This window comes from Spermophilus citellus, assembly GCF_964194105.1.
Source record: "Spermophilus citellus genome assembly, chromosome: 4".
In the NCBI taxonomy this organism is placed as follows: Eukaryota; Metazoa; Chordata; class Mammalia; order Rodentia; family Sciuridae; genus Spermophilus; species Spermophilus citellus.
The window spans coordinates 192,573,274-192,592,510 of NC_138185.1; the positions used below are offsets into that span (position 1 = coordinate 192,573,274).

Below are 19,237 nucleotides of genomic sequence, written 5' to 3' on the forward strand. Positions count from 1 at the left end.
AAAATTAGCCAGCTCTGCTAGAAGAAGTCAAGTCTCAACAGGAAAATAACCTGGAACTTGAAAGAATTTGCAGTGCAAATGAAGGAAAGAGGTGTCTCAACGGGAAATCACTTAAGTGTTTCTTCCAGGGTCTCCTACATCTGCATAGGATTGATAGTAGGTCCTCAACAAATATGTTAGTTGACTGACACATCCTTTGTGAGGCTTCACAGAACCTGCTCACAGGAATGCAGGGGAGGGGAAATAAGGTATTCTGTGTTTCTTCTGCTATAGTGTGCAAAGTTCCACCCACAGTAGGTAGTCAAGATCAACCCCTACCCAGCAGAGGAGCGCCCTCTCATCATGGCCACAAGGGGGCAGCAAAGCATTAGGTGGGCCTGCAGAGTTAGGCCTGGAAAAGTGGAGAACCAGGCAGTCAGAATTTGAATCCGTCACAGGAATCCTAATCAGGAATATATTCCCCTAGAACTCTGGAGGAGAAAAAAGACCTCAAACACTTGGAGAAGACTAGGTTTGCCTTAGAGAAAGAATTAGAGTCTCCTAAAGATTTGTACACATGTTGATAATGTTTAAATTTTAAAAATTCTTAAAGTTGAAAGTCTACATATAATATGTATTCTTTACTTGACTATTTTCCAGGAGCTAAACACTGTTCTCAGCACTTTATAAATATTCACTTATTGTCACAACTCTGAATACAATCATCCTCCTCCCTTTCGTGTATGTGTGTGTGTTTCTGTTTCCTCCTGGTACTGGGGATGAAACCCACAGCCTCCTTCATACTAGGTAAACACTTCACCTCTGAAGACATCCCCAGCCCTTTTTTTTGGGGGGGTGGTGGTACTGGGGATTGAACTCAGGGGCACTTGACCACTGAACCACATCCCCAGCCCTATTTTGTATTTTGTTGAGACCAGGTCACACTGAGTTACTTAGCACCTTGCCACTGCAGAGGCTGGCTTTGAACTTGTGATCCTCCTGTCTCAGCCTCTCAAGCCGCTGGGATGTGCCACCATGCCTGGCTAATTTTTTATTTTATTATGTGGTACCGGGGATTGAACCCAGGGGTGCTGGGGCCTTGCTTAGGGCCTTGCTAAATTGAACTTGCGATCCTCCTGCCTCACCTCCCAAGCCACTGGGATTACAGGCGTGTACCACCACACTGGTTCCTTTTCTAAATTTTTTATTTTGAGACAGGTCTTGCTGATGTTTACCTGGAATTTGTAATCCTCCTGTCCCAGGCTCACTGGGATTACAGGTATGCAACACCATGCTAAACCTGACCCTCTTCCTCAAAAGTTAATAATGGGATTAGTAGGTTTTGCCCCTTTATCCACACACTGAAGGCTCCACTCTATGGGTTGTGCCAGAGCCTGATAGGAAGCAGGTGTACTCCAAGCAGTTTAAAACATGGAGGGAGAGACACTAGGCCAACCCTTTAAACAGAGGATGACAAGCTGGTTGTGGGAGGAGAGGCCCCTCCTGCAGAGGTGGTCCCCCTCCATCTCTGGCAGGTATGGAATTTGAGTTGGAGGTGTTAAGAAAAGCTTCCCAGAATGATTGCAGGAAAGGTAGGAATTAGCCAGGCAGGGGAGGAGGGGGTATCCAAATGGGGCAAGGGACAGGAGGTGAAAGCACAGAATGAGAAAAACAAAACAAAGAGTTCCAAGTTCTCTTAAAAACAGCTTTGAACAACTATTAGTGTCCATTTTAAGAGTTTATTTTCCTTACCCTGCAGGCCTTTAAGAAGGTTCTGTGAAGTCTCACAGACCTAGCACAACAGCCTCCCATAGAATGCATCAGTCAACTAACACATATTTGTTATGCACCTACTGACAGACCTACACAGATGTAAGAGATACCTACAAGTCTTGCAATTTAGTTAGAAGCCTGCCATTTGTGACACAGGCTAGTGAAGTGCAGAGGCCTGTTTGCCCAGCTGTGTTGCAGGCATTAATGCAGAGTGCCCCGACCACCACCATTGTGCTGACACCAAATTTTTTAGTTCTGGAGAGCTTTCAAGATTTTCTACTCAGAAAGGCAGGAGAATTAGGATGTCAGATAAAAGTGGGTTAGGAAAGGGTGCCACAGTGGAAAAGGAAGACTTATCCCTGGAAAGATCAGAAGAGGCCTCAAGATAACACTCCCCTCCCCCAGCACTGCACCTCAGGCACCCCCAGAAGAGGATGGCTTTGGTCCTTGTGGTTCATATCCAACCTGCTAGCAGGGAACTGTAGATTTAGTCAACAACACTAAAATCCTGGAAAAACAAGAGTGGTGGAGGGGATGTAGAGACAGAGTAAAGATAGGAAAGGCAGAAACAAGTGAATCAGGGAAGAAGGGAACAGAAGACAAGGTGCAGGGCAGACTGCGGAAAGTTACTGATAGAAGATGCTGCTACTATTCCTCCTTGGGGCAGCCACAGGCAGATGTCTACATGACGAGACTCAGAAGTCTGTGAGACTTCTCAGGCCCCCTTTCTCCCAAATGGCCCCAGACTTCCGCTCCTCCTACCTCACCCTCCCCAACTCCCTTGATCCTCAACCCCTCCGAATCCAAACTTACTATATAGGAGAGCCTACATCTGATGGAGCTTGGGATCCTGAGGGGGATGTAATGAGAGGGAGACCCCGAGCCCTGACTGCAGTGAGAGAAGCCACTCAGCGAATCCATGGTGTCCTAGCAGGTGAGTAAGGAGATGTGAGGGGACCAGAGAGGGAGGGAAGGCCAAGACCAGCACCAAACTGAACTCAGAGATGTTGAAGCAGAATTGGCCTCATCTTATTAAGTCCCTCCAGTGCAAGGACCCCTGCTTCTGAGTCGAGATCCTACACAGTACTGTCATGCTGTCTGGGGAGACCCAGATACCCCAAATTACCACAGGTGAGTTCATGTTACCAACAGAACATACAACAAGCCTTCAACATACCAGAAATGGCTCCAGCTCAACACGGATACTCTTGGCAGGTGCAGCCTCTTGAACCCAGGGTACAAAGGAGAGACTTGCCTGGGAGCAAAGGTAAGAGACTTTCCAATCTTAGGGATCTGAAGATCTCTTAGACCTCCCCAGGACCTCTAGCATCAGAATTACTCAATTCTGCTTTGATAACAATGTGGAATAATTGGTCCCTCTCTACCACAACCCCAAAATATATTGAAGCAAGTCAGGTGGCTAGAGGCAGAAATCTGTATTCTCATGGGTGGGTGGAAGGCACTAAGACAGTGATACTCTTCTCCTTTCCTCCTAGCACCTAGTCTCCCACTGTCCATATCCTTCTGCTGAGCAAGATGCCACATCTGACTCCTTTACAGATACCTGATGCCCATCTTCATGGTTATACCTTGTGGCCAGAGCAGGGTCCCCCACAACTGGTCCAGCCAGATGGGCCTGGGGTCCAGAACACTGATTTTCTCCTATATGTGCTGATTGCCCACACTTCCAGGTGCCACCAAGAGGTGAGGTTCAAGTCAAATCTCTCTACCCTGCTGTGCCTCCCTTAATCTTAAATCTCATGAGGAGAGGTAGAGAGGATTGATGCAGTTTTTATTAAATTGTGCTTCTTGCACAGGAGCTAAGAACTCACCAAACCATGCCTTGGTTACACCCTTCAGAGTTCTACCATCTCCAGGTCCTTCATTTTCAGGGAGATTCCTTCCATCTTGTTATCTCTTTTCTTCCTTTCCACCCCTACCCTCTCCTGGCCCATCTGTAGCCCTCTATCATAGCCTATTCTGCCTGCTGCCAGCTGGACTCAGAAGACAGGCCCCTTGCTGGTACCATTGTCTACTGTGCCCAACATCTTGTCAGCCCCAGCCTCAGCCATGGTGACATTGTAATGGTAATTGGTGCATGATGATTAAGGACAAGCAAATGGGTGGAGGGGCAGGGGAAGTGGACACAGGTCACACAGCTTTCCATGAAGTAAAGAACCTACTGAGGATGGGACAGAAGGTACCTCATGCTCTATGGAGCTGATGGCTCTGGGCACAGGGGCATGTGCCTATAATGTCAGCTACTCAGGAGGCTGAGGCAGGAGGATTGCAAGTTGGAGACAACTTAGCAAGACCCATCTCGAAATTTTAAAACAGCTGAATGGGTAGATTTGGCTATAGAATCTGTTGGTTAATTCTGCTGCAAATCCAGTCCCCTTCACTAAAGTCATTTGTCCTTAGGCCACACTTCATGAATTGCTCCATATCCTGGGCTTCTCTGGACAGCTCTTCAAGAAGTGGCGGGATTGCCCCTCCGGACTCAACAGTAAATGGGAGGAATGAGGGAGAGAATTATGCAGTGTCAACCAGAGGGAATTAACCATCTTATGACCTCCTTCCTTTCAGTTGTACTTCACACTTCCTAGGTTTTCATCTCCTCATATTGCCATCTTCTCTTTCTGTACCCAGTTAGAGAGAATTGTTCTACAAGGCAACAAGTGACAAGGCGAGATAAGTGGGGACAGCTGCTTCTCACCACCCCAACTGTTAGCCACAGCCTGGCCAAACACTTGGGAGTAGTAGGGGTTTCTCTGGGCGTTCCCCTGGAAGAAGAGGTGAGAGTGATAACTCCGTGGGATGATGAAGAAAGAGGGAGTAGGGAGACACAACCAGCTATCTGCTCCCTCCTCTAGCAGGGCCCTTCGTCCTCACACTGGGAGGCCAGACTGCTCCAGGGTTCTATAATGGCTGCTACCTTCAATGGTGCCCAGCGCACTCGACTTGACTCAGTCACTCTTGCTGCCTTCCAAGATTCAGGCTGGTATCAGGTCAACCATAGTGCTGCAGAGGAGCTGCTGTGGGGCAAGGGTAAGAAATAAGGGAGATCTGCAGAGTAATACTCATGACCCACATTAGCTCTGAGGGAAGTGGGATAGGTTGGAAGGGATCATCTGCTGCTAAGGTGAAACTCAGGCTGTGCATAGCTGGTGTTGAGGGATGTGTAGGGCTTCATTTGTTGAAGGCTCTCCTCTCTTTTCCTGTAGGATCTGGTCTAGAATTTGGCTTGGTGACCACATGTGGGACCAGCTCCTCAGACTTCTTCTGTACTGGCAGGTATGTGTGCTGAGTGGTAGAGGATGGAACAACCGTCTGTAATTTGAGTGTCACTCTACCATTCCTTCCACATAGTGGGATGGGCTGCCACTACCTGCACTTGGACAAGGGAAGATGTTCCTCAGATCCCACACTGGAAGGCTGCCGCATGTACAAGGCCCTTGCCAACAGAGTGAGTAGACCAGTGAGCTGGGTTAACAATGGAGTATACCTGGAAGGGAGTCAACTTCTAAGGAATCAAATCACACACTTTCCTACTTTCTGCCTTTTCAGAGTGAATGCTGGAAGAAGGAAAATGGGCTCCCAGCTGGTACAGAGAATCCCCATGGGGAGATCTACCATTCCCAGAGTCGCTGCTTCCTTGCCAACCTCACCTTACAACGGCTCCCTGGGGATAAGACCAGCCATCCCTCTCAGATCCCAAATCTCAAGGAAGCAAAGCTCACTGGCCGTTGTTATTTACATCAATGTACCCAAAGAGGAGCATATGAGGTGCAAGTAGAGGGATCACCTTGGGTCTCGTGTCATCCAGGAAAGGCTATTCAGGTGGGTACCTTAAGAGGAAGAGTTGTGGCACACTGGCAAAGAGAAGTTAGAAATGCTGGTATGGTTGGTAGGATTGTACAACCTGTTGTGATAGTCATTTTTTTTTTTTAACCAAGTACTGAGACCATGACTCTAGAATGTATTCCTTTGAAGGAAAGTTTGAACGTGTAATTGAGGCTATAACTAAGCCTTTTATGAATTTCTTTGCAGATACCTGGGTACCATGGTCTTCTCTACTGTCCCCAAGGTCGGCTATGTCAGGCCAATGAAGGTAACAACTCTGTTACTTCTCTACCTGTGAATCTTTCAACCCAAGACGTGCTATTCAAGCTGTCTTTAGGATTAGCTGGACCCCCAGGCCACACACTGCAGGAAGAACAGAAAGAAGAGCTGGCTGAAGCAGTACTGCAGGCCCTGGTGAACAGAGGTGGCACTGGCAGGTAAAGGGAACAGATCAGGCCATTTATACAGTGGGCCATGGAGAACGTTCAAGTTCTTTATTCTCCTCGGAAGACCTTCTGTTCTTACTCCTAAGTCTACACCTGTTTTATGACATACACTCTTCCAGGAAATATTCCTCCATTAAGAGACTCAAATGTCCATTTAGGTGCTATTTCCACAGCCCATCAATTACCGCTAGTTTGGTGTTCACTGTGCATATGTGGAAATCCCCTGGCTGCCAAGGGCCTTCGGTTGCTATGCTGTACAAGGCCCTCACCCTGACTCTCCAGGAGAAGCCCTTAGAAGTGTATCATGGAGAAGCCAGTTTTACCACAGAATATATCAAGTAAGACAATATTCCAAGCAATTTTTTGAATCCCTGGACTCCAGATGTTCAAAATTGCAGTTATTAAGCACGTTAGTGCATATTGTTTTAGACAGGGCTACGTATTTCAGAAAATAAGGATCTCTAACATGATCACCTTGGACCCATCATTATGACACCTCACAACAAATAATAGAGTTCCCCCATCTTGAAGAATCCTAGATCCCTTAGATGTTTACATAACATCTACCCAGAGATGCTATCCAAATACCAGAATCTGATTCTTTCCTTAAGCACTTCCCTAACAGATCTCCTTCCAACAATTTAAGTTGCTGATGGATCTTGGTCTTATTCCTACATTCAGGTTTTATACTGCTTCTTATAGATTTCCTGTTTAACTTACTGCTTGAATGAAGCAGGGTTTCATGAGTTCTGTAATATAATGGTAAACCTTCACCTCCTAAACTGAGGCATTACTCTTGGCCACATTCTGTGCTCCTAGGTTGCTGGTTTCCTGGGACCATAATCCTTCCACGACCCAAATCACTCTGTCTGTGGGACTCTGCCTACTGCTGCTAATTCTGGTGGGTGCAATAGGAATTGTGGCCTATCAGAAACAAGCAACTCTTCAGGTGGGACCATCTGCCCCATAACATTACTTGATACATGATACACAAGGGACCCAACTGGAAGAACAAAAGAAGCATGATGTTACCCAGAACATGACAGGATGTAGCATAGATTATTTAAGACACAACTAAATCTGTTGTGTACACCTTCCTACTTTCCCTGGAATGCCTCCTTCCAGGTTATCAACTTCATACTAGTCTGGCAATGGAGGGGTGGGGTGAAAAACTGGAGTCTCATGGTTATAAAAATTTATTTTGGTACAAAAAAATAAACTAACCTGTAAAGTATCACTTACTTTCACACTGTTTTTTTGTTATTTTGGTACTAAGGATTGAACTCAGGGACACTTTACTACTGAGCCCTTTTTACTTGTTGGGACAAGGTCTCAAGAAGTTGCTGAAGTTGGTCTGGAACTTGCAATCCTCCTGCCTCAACCTCCTTAGTAGATGGGATTACAGATGTGTAACACCACATCCAGCTATTTACATACTATTGTAGAGCAACAACAGACACATCTGCTACAGACTTCAAGAATATCATGTGTGCTTTAGAAAAAGTTCATTACAATTTGGTATTTTATCAATTTTCATTGCTAATTGGGGTCAAACAGTGTGAAGGAGGGAGTAACTAATTATCTCCCTCTCCTGATTTTCCATAATTTTACTAAATCTCCACTGGGAGACCCAGTGGTTGGGATGTTGCATAATTATGCTAGAGTATGGGAAGGGTAGTAAAACCAGAATCCCACCAAACTATAAAAATATCTTTCCTTAGTCATGGTAGCATATGCCCATAAATGAGCAACTTGGGAAGCTAAGGCAAGAAAATTCCAAGTTTGGGGCCAGCCTCGGCAACCTAGTAAGACTCTGTCTCAAAAAAAGGGAGAGGGGAATGGGAGTATAGCTCAGTGATAGAGCAACACTGGGTTTAATCCCCAGTACCCTTCCCCCAAATAACACTTTTTCTTGTTCTTCTCGCCTGTTTCTATGGAAGGATTCTACTTTATATCCTTCATGAGCCAGCAACAGACTTCAGTTGTAACATGAAGGTCCTTTCAGTTACAGTTGCAAAAGTCATTTACATTTATGAGGTTTTGACATCTCTTGGAAGGAAGCAAACTAGGAGACTGATTTGGATCTGCTTAAATGGATAACAATTTCGCTAGGAATCCAGAGGAAATGCTGGTAACGTTGAAGTAACCATGCCTATACTCATATGTAAGTTCAGTCAGCTCATTGAGATACTATCCCCAAATCTTTAAGTGACACATTTGAATTGAGTCACTGTGAAGAGATGGTCTTGACTCCACCGGCTGTGGTTATTTTCTTTGATCTGAATGTCTATCAATCCTTACCAGCCGTAGCAGCAACTGCTTGGTAAAACTTTGCCACGAAGTCTGGGTCACTGACCTCCAGTTGTCTGACAAATTCATTGCGTTCCTGCTCAGCCCAACCTTGAAACCACTGATCCCAAAGACGTAGCTGACATTCAAAGATACAAGGTGGTCGGTTTACACCAGATACACTAAGTTGCTCCAGACCATCCAGCAGTGGCTGTAATTTTCCTGGCACTGCCTTTGCTACCAGGTCCTGTAGAAAACGTTCACGCTGGGGACCTGACCAACTGGCAAACCAGTGAAGAATACACTTCATCTCCTGGGAAGTGATGTAAGACATGGGGGGAGGGGAAGAGTTGGTAATATTGTCTGGTACTGAGGGTAATGGAGAAGGGAAGGATAGTGGCATTGAAGAGGAAGATGATTCCAGTGGCATCCTGAAACATAAAAGCACTGTTATACACTCTTATTGCCAACACGGCAAAACCCTGTCACATCAACAACAAAAACATTGAAAACATCATATAGTGTGAAAGGGCCTTTTTGCAATATGCATAGTCTCTGAAGTTTGCAAGAACTTCATATTATCCATGAATCCAGGATCCCCTTAATATTTTCTATAAAGCACAAGGGAACACTAAACAGCAGAGTGAGGACCTTGTCCCAAATTAGATAAATTAGAAAACCAAGAGAAGCCAGGTCTTCAAGGGTCTGAAAAACAAGTTGGTTTGTTGACTTATATGGGTCTAACAAGTGTTATACTGATGTGTGACAATTTGTCTTTGAACTATTTTCCTTAATGTGTTTTTGTGTTTCTTAACGTGTTTGTGGTACTGGGGATGAAATCCAGGGAAATTTTACCACTCACCTACATCCCCAGTCATTTTGATTCTTTATTTTGAGGCAGGGTCTCGCTAAGTTGAGGCTGGCCTGGAACTTGTAATCCTCCTGTCTCAGCCTTCTAAATCGAGATGTGTACCACCAGGCAGGCTCCTTAATGCTTTATATACCTATAGGTGACCTCCTATTCATTTTACACCTGAATGCAATCGAACGATCAATTTGATTTGAGTAGTTTCCAGCACTACAGTCTGAATTTCTAGCAATGAAAACCTTAAATTATTTGTCCATGACCTATATTGCTGTTTGTGTTTCTTCTGCTCTTAAGTTGGAAGATTTGCAATGACAAATAAAGGAACCCTAAACAATTAACATCGGTTCAAGTATCGAAACACTGTTCAAGGTGACTGCCATTTTCAAAGTGGCCAAACAAGAAAGGGAAAATTTCGGGATCTTGTCCCATATCTTTCACAGCAAACTCAAGTTCAGTGTTATGAATCAGTCAGTTCACTATCTGTGTCTAAAGACATAGTGCTGCCTCTAGCCCGCTTTGGAAGCCACGAGTAACTTATTCCTTAGATGGAGTGGCGGGGATTCGGAAGATGGGGGACAGTAGTTATTTCCATAAGGAAGCACGAGGCTTGCCCTACTAAGGTAATCGGCAAACACCGAGTATGACCCAAGTAAGGACTTCTTCCTTTCTTACCTCCTGGAGTCTCAGAGAACACGGAGACTGTCACAAGAGTTCTTTGACTCCAACTATCGCCGCTGCTTCCATATTTCCTGAAAGCCCTAAACAGGGCCAGCCCGGCAGCCCACGCACTTCCGGTCTCGAACCAGCCCCAAACACCCAAGAGCCCCAGCGCTTCAGCTCCAAGACCGGAGATGGCCGAATATCTCCGATTACGGGCATGCCAAAGTCGAGGGCTTCCGAATAGATTCGATTTAAAGCCTCGGCAAGGCGAATATAACCGAGCCTCAAAGCAGGGTGAGGGAGGAGAAGCTGCAGGGCGGAGGCAAAGAACCGATTGGTGCCGATGTGAAGACGGAAATACCCGAGCAGTTCCGGAAAAATCCGGGGAGCTTTGAGTGGTAATCGAGGGGCAGACTATGGCAGTGGGCGGGGTCAGCTCGGTACGTTCGAAGGGCGTTGGCGGAAATTACCGAAGATGCCCGAAGCCGTCGGGACGGACCCGAGTACCTCACGCAAGATGGCGGAGCTGGAGGAGGTGACTCTGGACGGGAAGCCTCTTCAGGCGCTGCGGGTGACCGACCTGAAGGCCGCACTAGAGCAGCGAGGCCTAGCCAAGAGCGGGCAGAAGAGTGCCCTGGTTAAGCGGCTCAAAGGGGTGAGAAGTCGGCGTTGCCTGGATGTCGGAGGGGAGCGGACCCGGTAGAGACTAGTCTCTGCCGCGGCGCAGGCGCAGTGTTCGGGCTCCGCGCGAGCTCTCTCAGGCCGCCAGCGCGAGCCTGCGGATCCGCGCGCACGGTAGTTGGTGAGGCTCGCGCTGGAACAGAGACCGCGCCGGTTCCCGCCTTAACGGCAGCAGCGCGAGCCCAAAATGGGAGGGTGCGCGCTACTCTCCTGGAGTGTCTTAAGCTCCTTCCTCCTTCCCCCACCCCCTCCTTGTTTGTGTCTGTGGTTTCGGCGCATGCGCTGCAGAAGGAGTTAAATCCCACTACAACCACCAGCGTTGCTGGCCTGAGGGGGGCGAGTTGGTCTGGGTCCGAGTTAGGGTTACAGTTGGCGGAGGGGTAACTGGGGTTGGTATCTGTATCTGCAAGAATACGATTGGGATAGGGTAAAAATGCTTGATTAGATTAGGAGGTGAGATGAAGAGACCCTGATTTGAAGGCACTTGGTGATAGTGGGGTGTCTAGTTTATAGGGAGTCCAGAAGCAATTTGAGTAGATAAGGATTTGGTGAATGTTGAGAGAAAGTGAGTCAGGTTAGTATATGTTGGAGATTTTGAATCGATTTGAGTACAGGGGGGTGGGCTTGTCGTGAGGTAGGTAGATGGATTGGTGGGTATAGGTTTGGTGAAAATGGAGGGAAGATGAAGTGTCTTGGCTTTAATTACAGTTCATTAGGATACGTGGCAGGTAGTACCCATTAGGGCTAAGTTAGCTCAAGGATTGACTCGGCAAACCGTTGCTTATACAGAAGCTGACGGTTTTGTGTGGGTGGTTGTGGATTAGGTCAGACCACAGTTTACAGGGTTTGTGGTCATTTTCTAATGTAGCCTTCTTTTTGAAATTTTTGTAAATTTGATAAGTCTAGGTGTCACTCTGCTGGAATATACAAGTTCACTCAAGTAGTTCTAGTCCTGGGTAACTGATCCAAGTAATTCATTCTGGCCCCAAACAGCAGCCCCATGTTGGTTTTATGTATTCAAAGCTTATTTGAGTATTTGAAATGTTCTTACCTGTATGGGGAGTTTTAGAAGGGGCTCTAGTTAAAAGTGCAAAGATATTGAGATTGTAATACTAGTCTGTCACACCAACACTGATTTATGATATAACCAGGTCACTGATTGTCTGTATGCCTGTATCTTGACATTTGTAGATTAGGAGGGGTAACCAAGGCCATCTTTAAGGGTCTTCAGAATATGAATGAGAACAGTATTAATAAAGAGCTTTCAGGGCTTCATAAAAGAAGTACAGTTTAAATGTGTATTTAAGTTATTGAATTTAATGAAAAGGTTGTGGAAGGGGTGGAGATTTGATTTCTTCCTTTTTTTTCCCCTGGTTTCTGACTTTTGCCCTTCTCTGTACCAGGCTCTAATGCTAGAAAATTTACAGAAACATTCAACACCCCATGCTGCATTCCAGCCAAATTCCCAGGTAAGAAAAAAAGTTTGTTAGATAGAATGGGCTGTTTGGAGATAGACACACATGGAATGACCTGGTTTTGTATATTTGAAGCTTAATTTCTCACCAGTATTTTCCTAAATTCCTTTGGTTGGAAGTATTCTCATAGTAGGGTAATTGAATTCTAAACAAGCCCAGTTTTACACAAGGGCTTGGGGTGAAAAACAGAATCAGGAGCTACCTGTTAGTTTTAACCTGTTAGTTTGAAGTGGTGTGTGCCAAAAGGTATGGCTTAATGTAGTATAAGCGTCTGACATCATTTATTTGCCATTGGTTTGGGAAAAGTAGCGGATGTAAAGTAGGTCACCAGTAGGACAGTGTAGGAAAATACCTGCTGATCAGGAACTTTGGTTGACATAATTTTTCCAAAAATTCAATCTCTGTAAATCACCCACCCTTTCTATTGGTACCTACTAACTATATGTGGTCACTATTAAACATCACTAATAGCTTTGCTATTTAGGAGAAGAAACTTAAGCTTGGGAGGCCTTGGTTTCCTCAGTTTCCCTACCTGTAATATGAGCAATGGTTGGACTAGAACTGTAGTTTCATAACTAATCTTCTGGAATTATGTGTAGCTGCTTTTATGGATTACCAAAGAAGATACCTTCTTCAGAAGTAAGCAAAGTTTGTGTCTTTCTCTTAAACCAAATTAGTTTGTATTTTTCTCTTAAACCAAAGTTTGTATCTTTCTCTTAAACCAAATTACCATTTTTATTTGTTTTCTATATTGAGCTTCTGCATAAGATTTCCTCTAAAGACATTATTCCGTCGTTAAAAACAAAAATTCTTAGACTGCACAATTTCTTGGGGTTCCTGTCAGCTTTTAAAATCCTGTCATTATAATGTGTCACACACTTAAAGGAAAAACCCAGGTCTTTGTTAATGAAGTGTTGAGCAACCCTAGTGCTAGATGAAGTCCCAGGATACTGTGGAAAATAAGAGAACCTTCTACTCCCTTGTTACCATCTCATTAAGCTGTAAGTATCATGATCTAGCCGGTTTTCAGAGATTTAGTTGGTATCTTAACAAGTATAAAAAAAACTGCATAAACTAATCAATTTCAGTTGTATTCCTTTTGTTAGTTGCATTTTGGTCTTTGAAGTTTTGTAATCAACATGCTTATTCTCTAATACATGCAGCCCACATTTTATCACTGTCCATTGAATACCAAGGGATTAATTTCTACTTTAGATGAAAATAAACATTATGCTTAAGAAATATGACTAATAACATAGGAAGTATTTATTTGGGTTTCTTTGCTTTTTCTGATGTTCTAACAGGACATGCTAAGCAAGAAATGTTCTAGGGCTTGGGTACAGTGGCACGTGCTGTAATCCCAGCGGCTTGGGAGGCTGAGGCAGGAGACTAAGGCAGGAGGATTGTGAGTTCAAAGTCAGCCTCAACGAGGTACTAAGCAGTGAGACCCTGTCTCTGTCTCTAAATAAAATACAAAATAGGACTGGGGATGTGGCTCAGTAGTTGAGTGCTCCTGAGTTCATTCCCCAGTGCCTTCCCGCTCACAAAATGAAAGGTTCTAGGGAGGAGGACATGAAAAGAAAAAAGAGTTATGTGGAAATCTGTGTTACAGAAAAAAAGGGAAAAGGAATAAGTCCCTGGATTTTAAATTTTATTTCCAAGGATTTCTTTTTGCTCCAGGAAGAAATGTAGTGAGGGTTTTTGTTTTTGTTTTTGGTGGTACTGGGAAAATGGAGTTCTGCCTATGTGCTGAATGAGCATCCCTCTTTTTTTTAGTCTCTTGATTTCATAATTTTAAATACTATACTTGAATTTTGGAGATGTTTGACAACATGATGGATTGGTAGGGCTTGAACTTTTTTATTGTTTTGTTTTTTGGTACTGAGGATTGAACCCAAGGATGTTTTACCACTGTGCTTACCACATCCTCAACCCTTTATATTTTGAGACAGAGTCTTGCTAAGTTGCTGAGGCTGGATCATCTTCCTGCCTCAGCCTCCAGAGTCCCTGAATTACAGGTGTGCACCACTGCACCCACATTGGTGGAACTTGATCTTTTTTTTTTTTTAACATTTTTTTCTTATTTATTTTTATGTCGTGCTGAGGATCAAACTCAGTGCCTCACCTGTGTTAGGCAAGAGCTGTACCACTGAGCCACAACCCCATCCGGGAACTTGATCTTTTGAAGGAAATAGTAGTGTTCTTATCCTTTCAGTTTTAATTTGGAATATCTTTACAGAATGTTCTAGATTATCTAAGAATTTAGATTAAAAGGCATAATTTGGGTTGAGAATGTAACTAATTGGGAAAGTGAGAGCTTAGCATGCATGAGGCCTTGGGTTTGGTCCTTAGCACCAAAGAAAGGACATAGTTTCTAGGAATTCTTCTTTCTTTGTAAGTTGTTGTGCACCAGCATCACTCTTTGGTTGGGAACTAAATATTTTTTTTTTTTTTTTTTAAAGAGAGAGTGAGAGAGAGAATGTTTTAATATTTATTTTTTAGTTTTCGGCGGGCACAACATCTTTGTTTGTATGTGGTGCTGAGGATCGAACCCGGGCCGCACGCATGCCAGGCGAGCGTGCTACCGCTTGAGCCACATCCCCAGCCCGGGAACTAAATATTTAAAATAAAAAATGTCTTCTTCTTTTTGCCATCTTCTGCTACTCACAAGGCTGAATTTTAATAAAGGAATAGTCAGAGAACAACCTTCTAACACTTTTGTTATCTTTCTTGGACTCCGCTTATGGGGTAGACCTTTGCTCTGTGAAATTTTCTTCCTTGCATTTTCCTGATTTGCTTTCCTAGATCATCTTTTTCCATTTCCGCTTCACAGATTGGCGAGGAAATGAGCCAGAACAGTTTCATAAAGCAGTATCTGGAAAAGCAGCAGGAGCTACTTAGACAGCGTTTGGAACGTGAAGCTCGAGAAGCTGCAGAACTTGAAGGTAAGCCCAGATTGTCACTTATAACAAGTTTTTTATTTATTTTTTTTATTCTTATCCCTGTCACAATGTAGATAGGCCTGTCTAACTAGGCAATTTCAGGAATAAGGCTGAGACTACTACTCATTTGCTTTGTAGTTTATGAAAACAAGTGAGTTATATTTACTTTGTCAGGGAAAGGACACTTAATTTGACTGTCTTGTTAGGTTTCCTGCCAATAGGAAAAGTTATAAGTAAATTTAACTACCATTTAGATGAGGTAGAGCTTAATCCTAGGGAGTTTTTTTTTCCTTTATGTACAGTGCTCTTTTTGGTGTGTATCTCTGTATCTATGACTTTGCCTGACATCCTTCACTCCTCTACATATTCCCAAATGCTGAGCCCTTCACTCCCTCCCTGCCCCGACCCAATCTGTACTTTGCAGAAGCTTCAGCTGAGTCGGAGGATGAGATGATCCATCCTGGGGGAGTGGCTTCCCTGCTGCCTCCTGACTTTCAGAGCAGCCTGGAGAGACCAGAGCTGGAGCTCAGCAGACATTCACCCAGTACGTATCTCCCTCCCCGCTGCGCTTTTTTGTCAATCCTGCGTAGTTGGTGGGGGGAGGTAGTTATGCCTCCTTTCATGCTAAACCTTCATGAAAGTCTCAGGGAAATTCCATTACATTGATATTTGACATCTGTTTTTCAGGGAAATTATGTCTTTTTTGAAGTCTGCTTTCACCTATGTGTTGTGTTAACTTTTTAGCATTTTGAGGCAGTATGATTTTTCTACTCATCTACCTCTTCAGTCTCTTGTACTTCTGAATTTAGCAGGTCACAATTTACTTTGATCTCTTTATCAGTTGTGTATAGTATGTGTTATACATCCAGTCATTCCTCCAATTAGGCACCCACTACAGTTATTAATTTATTCAACAAAAAATTTTTTTGAGTATCTGTTGTATACCTGGCATGTGCCAGGCCCCAGGAAAATGCTAGCGAAAAAGCCAAGTCAGCTGTAAGAAAACTTAAGAGTGTAGTAAGGGGATGGACTTTCAACAAATAATTATAGATGTTGTGTCCGCCGATAAAATAAAAAATAAATAAATATTAAAATTCTCTCTCTCTCTCCCTCTCTCACTCTCTCTTTAAAAAAAATAATTACATAATTATAGTAGTGCTAAGTGTTTGAAAGGCAGTGCAGAATAATAAGTGAGCATATTATCAAGATCTCTAACCTAGTATGTGGGATTGGTTCAGGCAAGATTAATTTTTTCACGTTGTAAAAAATATTAGGCACACAATTTTGCATTGTATCTCATGCAGAAGTCTATAAATAATAGCCTTTGCTATTTGGCAACCACTTAAGACTTTTTATACTTTCAGGAGAGCATGTTTATATTTATAAGATGTGGATGGTAGGTAGATGTATTAAACTAGTATGTAATTTAACAAGTATTTTGAATATTATCACTGCTGTTAGTCATCAGTGGTAGTAGGGGTGCCACCTATTCAACACTTTAAGAATTTATGGAAGTTTCCAGCACTTTTGATTAATGTAGGATTCATTAATGAAAATAGATTTGGGGGAGGTATGTAATGAGAGAGAAGTCTCCTGAAAGGTGAGGAAAAATGGAGGACCTTAGAGTCTAATTTTAGGATCTTGATTTGCTCAGTGCCTATTTTTCTTGATCCTATTCTTAGACCCATAGGGAATTTTGAGGGGGAAAATTTTTTTTAAATTTTTATTTTCTTCATTAATTTCAGAACAATATTGAGAAAGCCATTTCATGTAAACCAATGCTTATCTATCCATGATATGTATTATAATACTTAGAAACTTTTTTTTTTTTTTTTTTTTTGGTACCAAGGATTGAACTCGGAGACGGTCAAACACTGAGCCACATCCCCAGCCCTGTTTTGTATTTTATTTAGAGACAGGGTCTCACTGAGTTGCTTAGTACCTTGTTTATCTGAGGTTCGCTTTGAACTTGGAATCCTCCTATCTCAGCCTCCCAAGCCGCTGGGATTACAGGCATGTGCCACCGTGCCTGGCTTGGAAACTTTTTTACATGCATGTTATTAGATTGTTAGGGATGAGGCCTGAGATTCTGAATTTCAGCAACTCTTGAAATGATGTAAGTGAGGCAGCTTTTGAACCTCACTTTTTGAACCTCTGAACCACATATCATGTAGCAGAGATCAAATATGATTGGGTGTGTTCTCCATACCAGGATCTTAGAACATGAAGAAGCCACTAACACAGTTCGGTCCTACCTCCACACAGCTCAAGATCTGGGCTTCAGAAATAGGTCTTGGAGAGATGCCCTCCTAGCTGAGACTTTACCACCAGAGGGATGGAGAGTTGAAAATTTTTTCAATAAAATAACACCGGCAGCATGTTGGAATTATTAATAAGTTCCTTCAGGGACTTCTTTTCTCCTCAAATATGAAAGTAATAGACCCTCAGATGGTCCTCCTTAGTCTGAGTGCTCTTTTTGACTGTAATGCCAAGAGGAAGAGGAAAGCTTTTCTGATTTTTTTGGTATTGGGGAAATCAGAAACGCTTAACCACTGAGCCACATTTGAGACCCTTTTTTCCATATTTATTTACAGACAGGGTCTCACTAAATTGCTTAGGGTTTCACTAAATTTCTGAGGCTGTCTTTGAGCTCACAATCATCCTGCCTCAGCCTTCTGGGCCACTGGAATTACTGTGCCCAACAGGGAGGGGGACACTCTTGTTTAAATGAATTGTCAATATTTTTTTTCTCAAAAGCCAGTCAAGAAAATATATATTAACCTGGGTGCGGTGGCACATGCTTATAATGTGAGCAACTCAGGTGGCTGGGGCAGGAGGATTGCAAGTTTGAGGCCAGCCTCAGCAAGTTAGCAAGATTCTCATCAATATAGCGAGACCCTGTCTCAAAAGAAGGACTAGGCATGGTAAAGCACTCCTGGGTTCATTCCCCAGTACTGATTAAAAAAAGAGAGAAAACACAGGATATTATTAGAAAGGACAAAGGCATAGAGATAGAAATGGTTATGATATTTTTAAAGAAGAGGTAGTATGTAGTATGGCAGAATAAAGTTATTTCATATTTGAGACTAGTTGTAGAAACAATCTAAAAGATAGATTGGGATAATATCACATAAGACTTTAAGTGCCAAACCAATAAATATGAGCATTTTTTAAATTTTATTTTATAAGAAATGATGGAGGTCTGGGGATGTGGCTCAAGTGGTAGCGCCCTCGTCTGGCATGTGTGCGGCCCGGGTTCGATCCTCAGCACCACATACCAACAAAGATGTTGTGTCCGCCGAGAACTAAAAAAAAAATAATAATAATAAATAAATATTAAAAATTCTCTCTCTCTCTCTCCTCTCTCACTCTCTTTAAAAAAAAAAAAAGATGGAATTGTTTAAAATTATGAATAGGACCAAAAAAAGAAAGAAGATAGGTTTTCTCAATTCTAAGTGTAGTTTGAAATGAAAGTGAGAAATCGATATTGAAATAAAAATAAGGTTTCAAAAGCAAAGATTTAGAGTAAGGCTAGCCACTCTCTTCCCTGTTTTATGTCATTATTAGGATTCTTCCAGTGGCTATAATTGATGGGGGTAAAAAATATTCAGAAGTAAAAGAAAATGAGGGCTGGGATTGTGGCTCAGTGGTAGAGCGCTTGCCTAGCATGTGTGAGGCACTGGGTTCGATTCTCAGCACCACATAAAAATAAAGGTATTGTGTCCACCTACAACTAAAAATATATATGTGTGTGTGTGTGTGTGTGTGTATACATATTTTTTTTAAAGAGATGAAAAATGCATTAGAAAACATGAATGTGTTGGGCTGAGGATGTGGCTCAAGTGGTAGTGCACTCGCCTGGCATGCACGAGGCGCTGGGTTCAATCCTCAGCACCACATAAAAATAAAATAAAGATGTTGTGTCCACTGAAAACTAAAAAATAAATATTAAAAAAATTCATTCTCTCTCTCTCCCCCTCCCCCCTCCCCTCCCCTCCCCTCCCCTCCCCTTCTCTCCCCTTCTCTCTCTCTCTCTCTCTCTCTCTCTCTCTCTCTCTCTCTCTCTCTCTCTCCTCTTTAAAAAAAACAAAAAACAAAACATGAATGTAGCCTTGTGTGATGGTGCATGCCTGTAATCCCAGCAGCTTGGGAGGCTGAGGCAAGAGGATTGCAAGTTCAAAGACAGCCTCAGAAACTTGGCAAGGTTCCAAGTAACTTAGTGAAACCTGTCTCAAAAAAATACATATAAGGGCTGGGGATGTGGCTCAAGTGGTAGCGCGC

The 19,237-nt window shown here is 43.2% G+C and overlaps 3 protein-coding genes across 7 annotated transcripts in view; 2 read left to right on the forward strand and 1 right to left on the reverse strand.

Moving 5' to 3' along the window:
• Positions 1-1,426: 1,426 nt before the first annotated feature.
• On the forward strand, positions 1,427-7,023 carry CIROP (ciliated left-right organizer metallopeptidase). The gene is made up of 14 exons (XM_081290546.1): positions 1,427-2,686; positions 2,799-2,883; positions 2,968-3,019; positions 3,313-3,456; positions 3,714-3,839; positions 4,174-4,258; positions 4,402-4,547; positions 4,626-4,800; positions 4,977-5,046; positions 5,122-5,218; positions 5,320-5,592; positions 5,803-6,032; positions 6,200-6,379; positions 6,861-7,023. Exons 1-14 carry the CDS (start codon positions 2,392-2,394, stop codon positions 7,009-7,011), a joined length of 2,109 nt encoding a protein of 702 aa, XP_081146672.1. The 5' UTR covers positions 1,427-2,391; the 3' UTR covers positions 7,012-7,023.
• A 223-nt stretch (positions 7,024-7,246) lies between these two features.
• Positions 7,247-10,179, reverse strand: LOC308646949 (uncharacterized protein C14orf119 homolog). The gene is made up of 2 exons (XM_081290545.1): positions 9,871-10,179; positions 7,247-8,761 (listed from the first exon to the last, which is right to left on the reverse strand). Exon 2 carries the CDS (start codon positions 8,758-8,760, stop codon positions 8,332-8,334), a length of 429 nt encoding a protein of 142 aa, XP_081146671.1. The 5' UTR covers position 8,761; positions 9,871-10,179; the 3' UTR covers positions 7,247-8,331.
• A 93-nt stretch (positions 10,180-10,272) lies between these two features.
• The window catches only part of ACIN1 (apoptotic chromatin condensation inducer 1), a 36,635-nt gene continuing 27,670 nt past the window's right edge, over positions 10,273-19,237 (forward strand). For 2 of the 5 annotated variants that reach the window (XM_081290508.1, XM_081290509.1), the window contains exons 1-4: positions 10,288-10,513; positions 11,943-12,008; positions 14,848-14,959; positions 15,381-15,500. In XM_081290508.1, coding sequence (XP_081146634.1) covers positions 10,334-10,513; positions 11,943-12,008; positions 14,848-14,959; positions 15,381-15,500 — 478 coding nt within the window. In that variant the 5' untranslated portion in view covers positions 10,288-10,333. Of the gene's footprint in view, positions 10,514-11,942; positions 12,009-14,847; positions 14,960-15,380; positions 15,501-19,237 lie in introns of all 5 variants that reach the window. The other 3 variants (XM_081290506.1, XM_081290507.1, XM_081290510.1) reach the window with 3 other exon arrangements.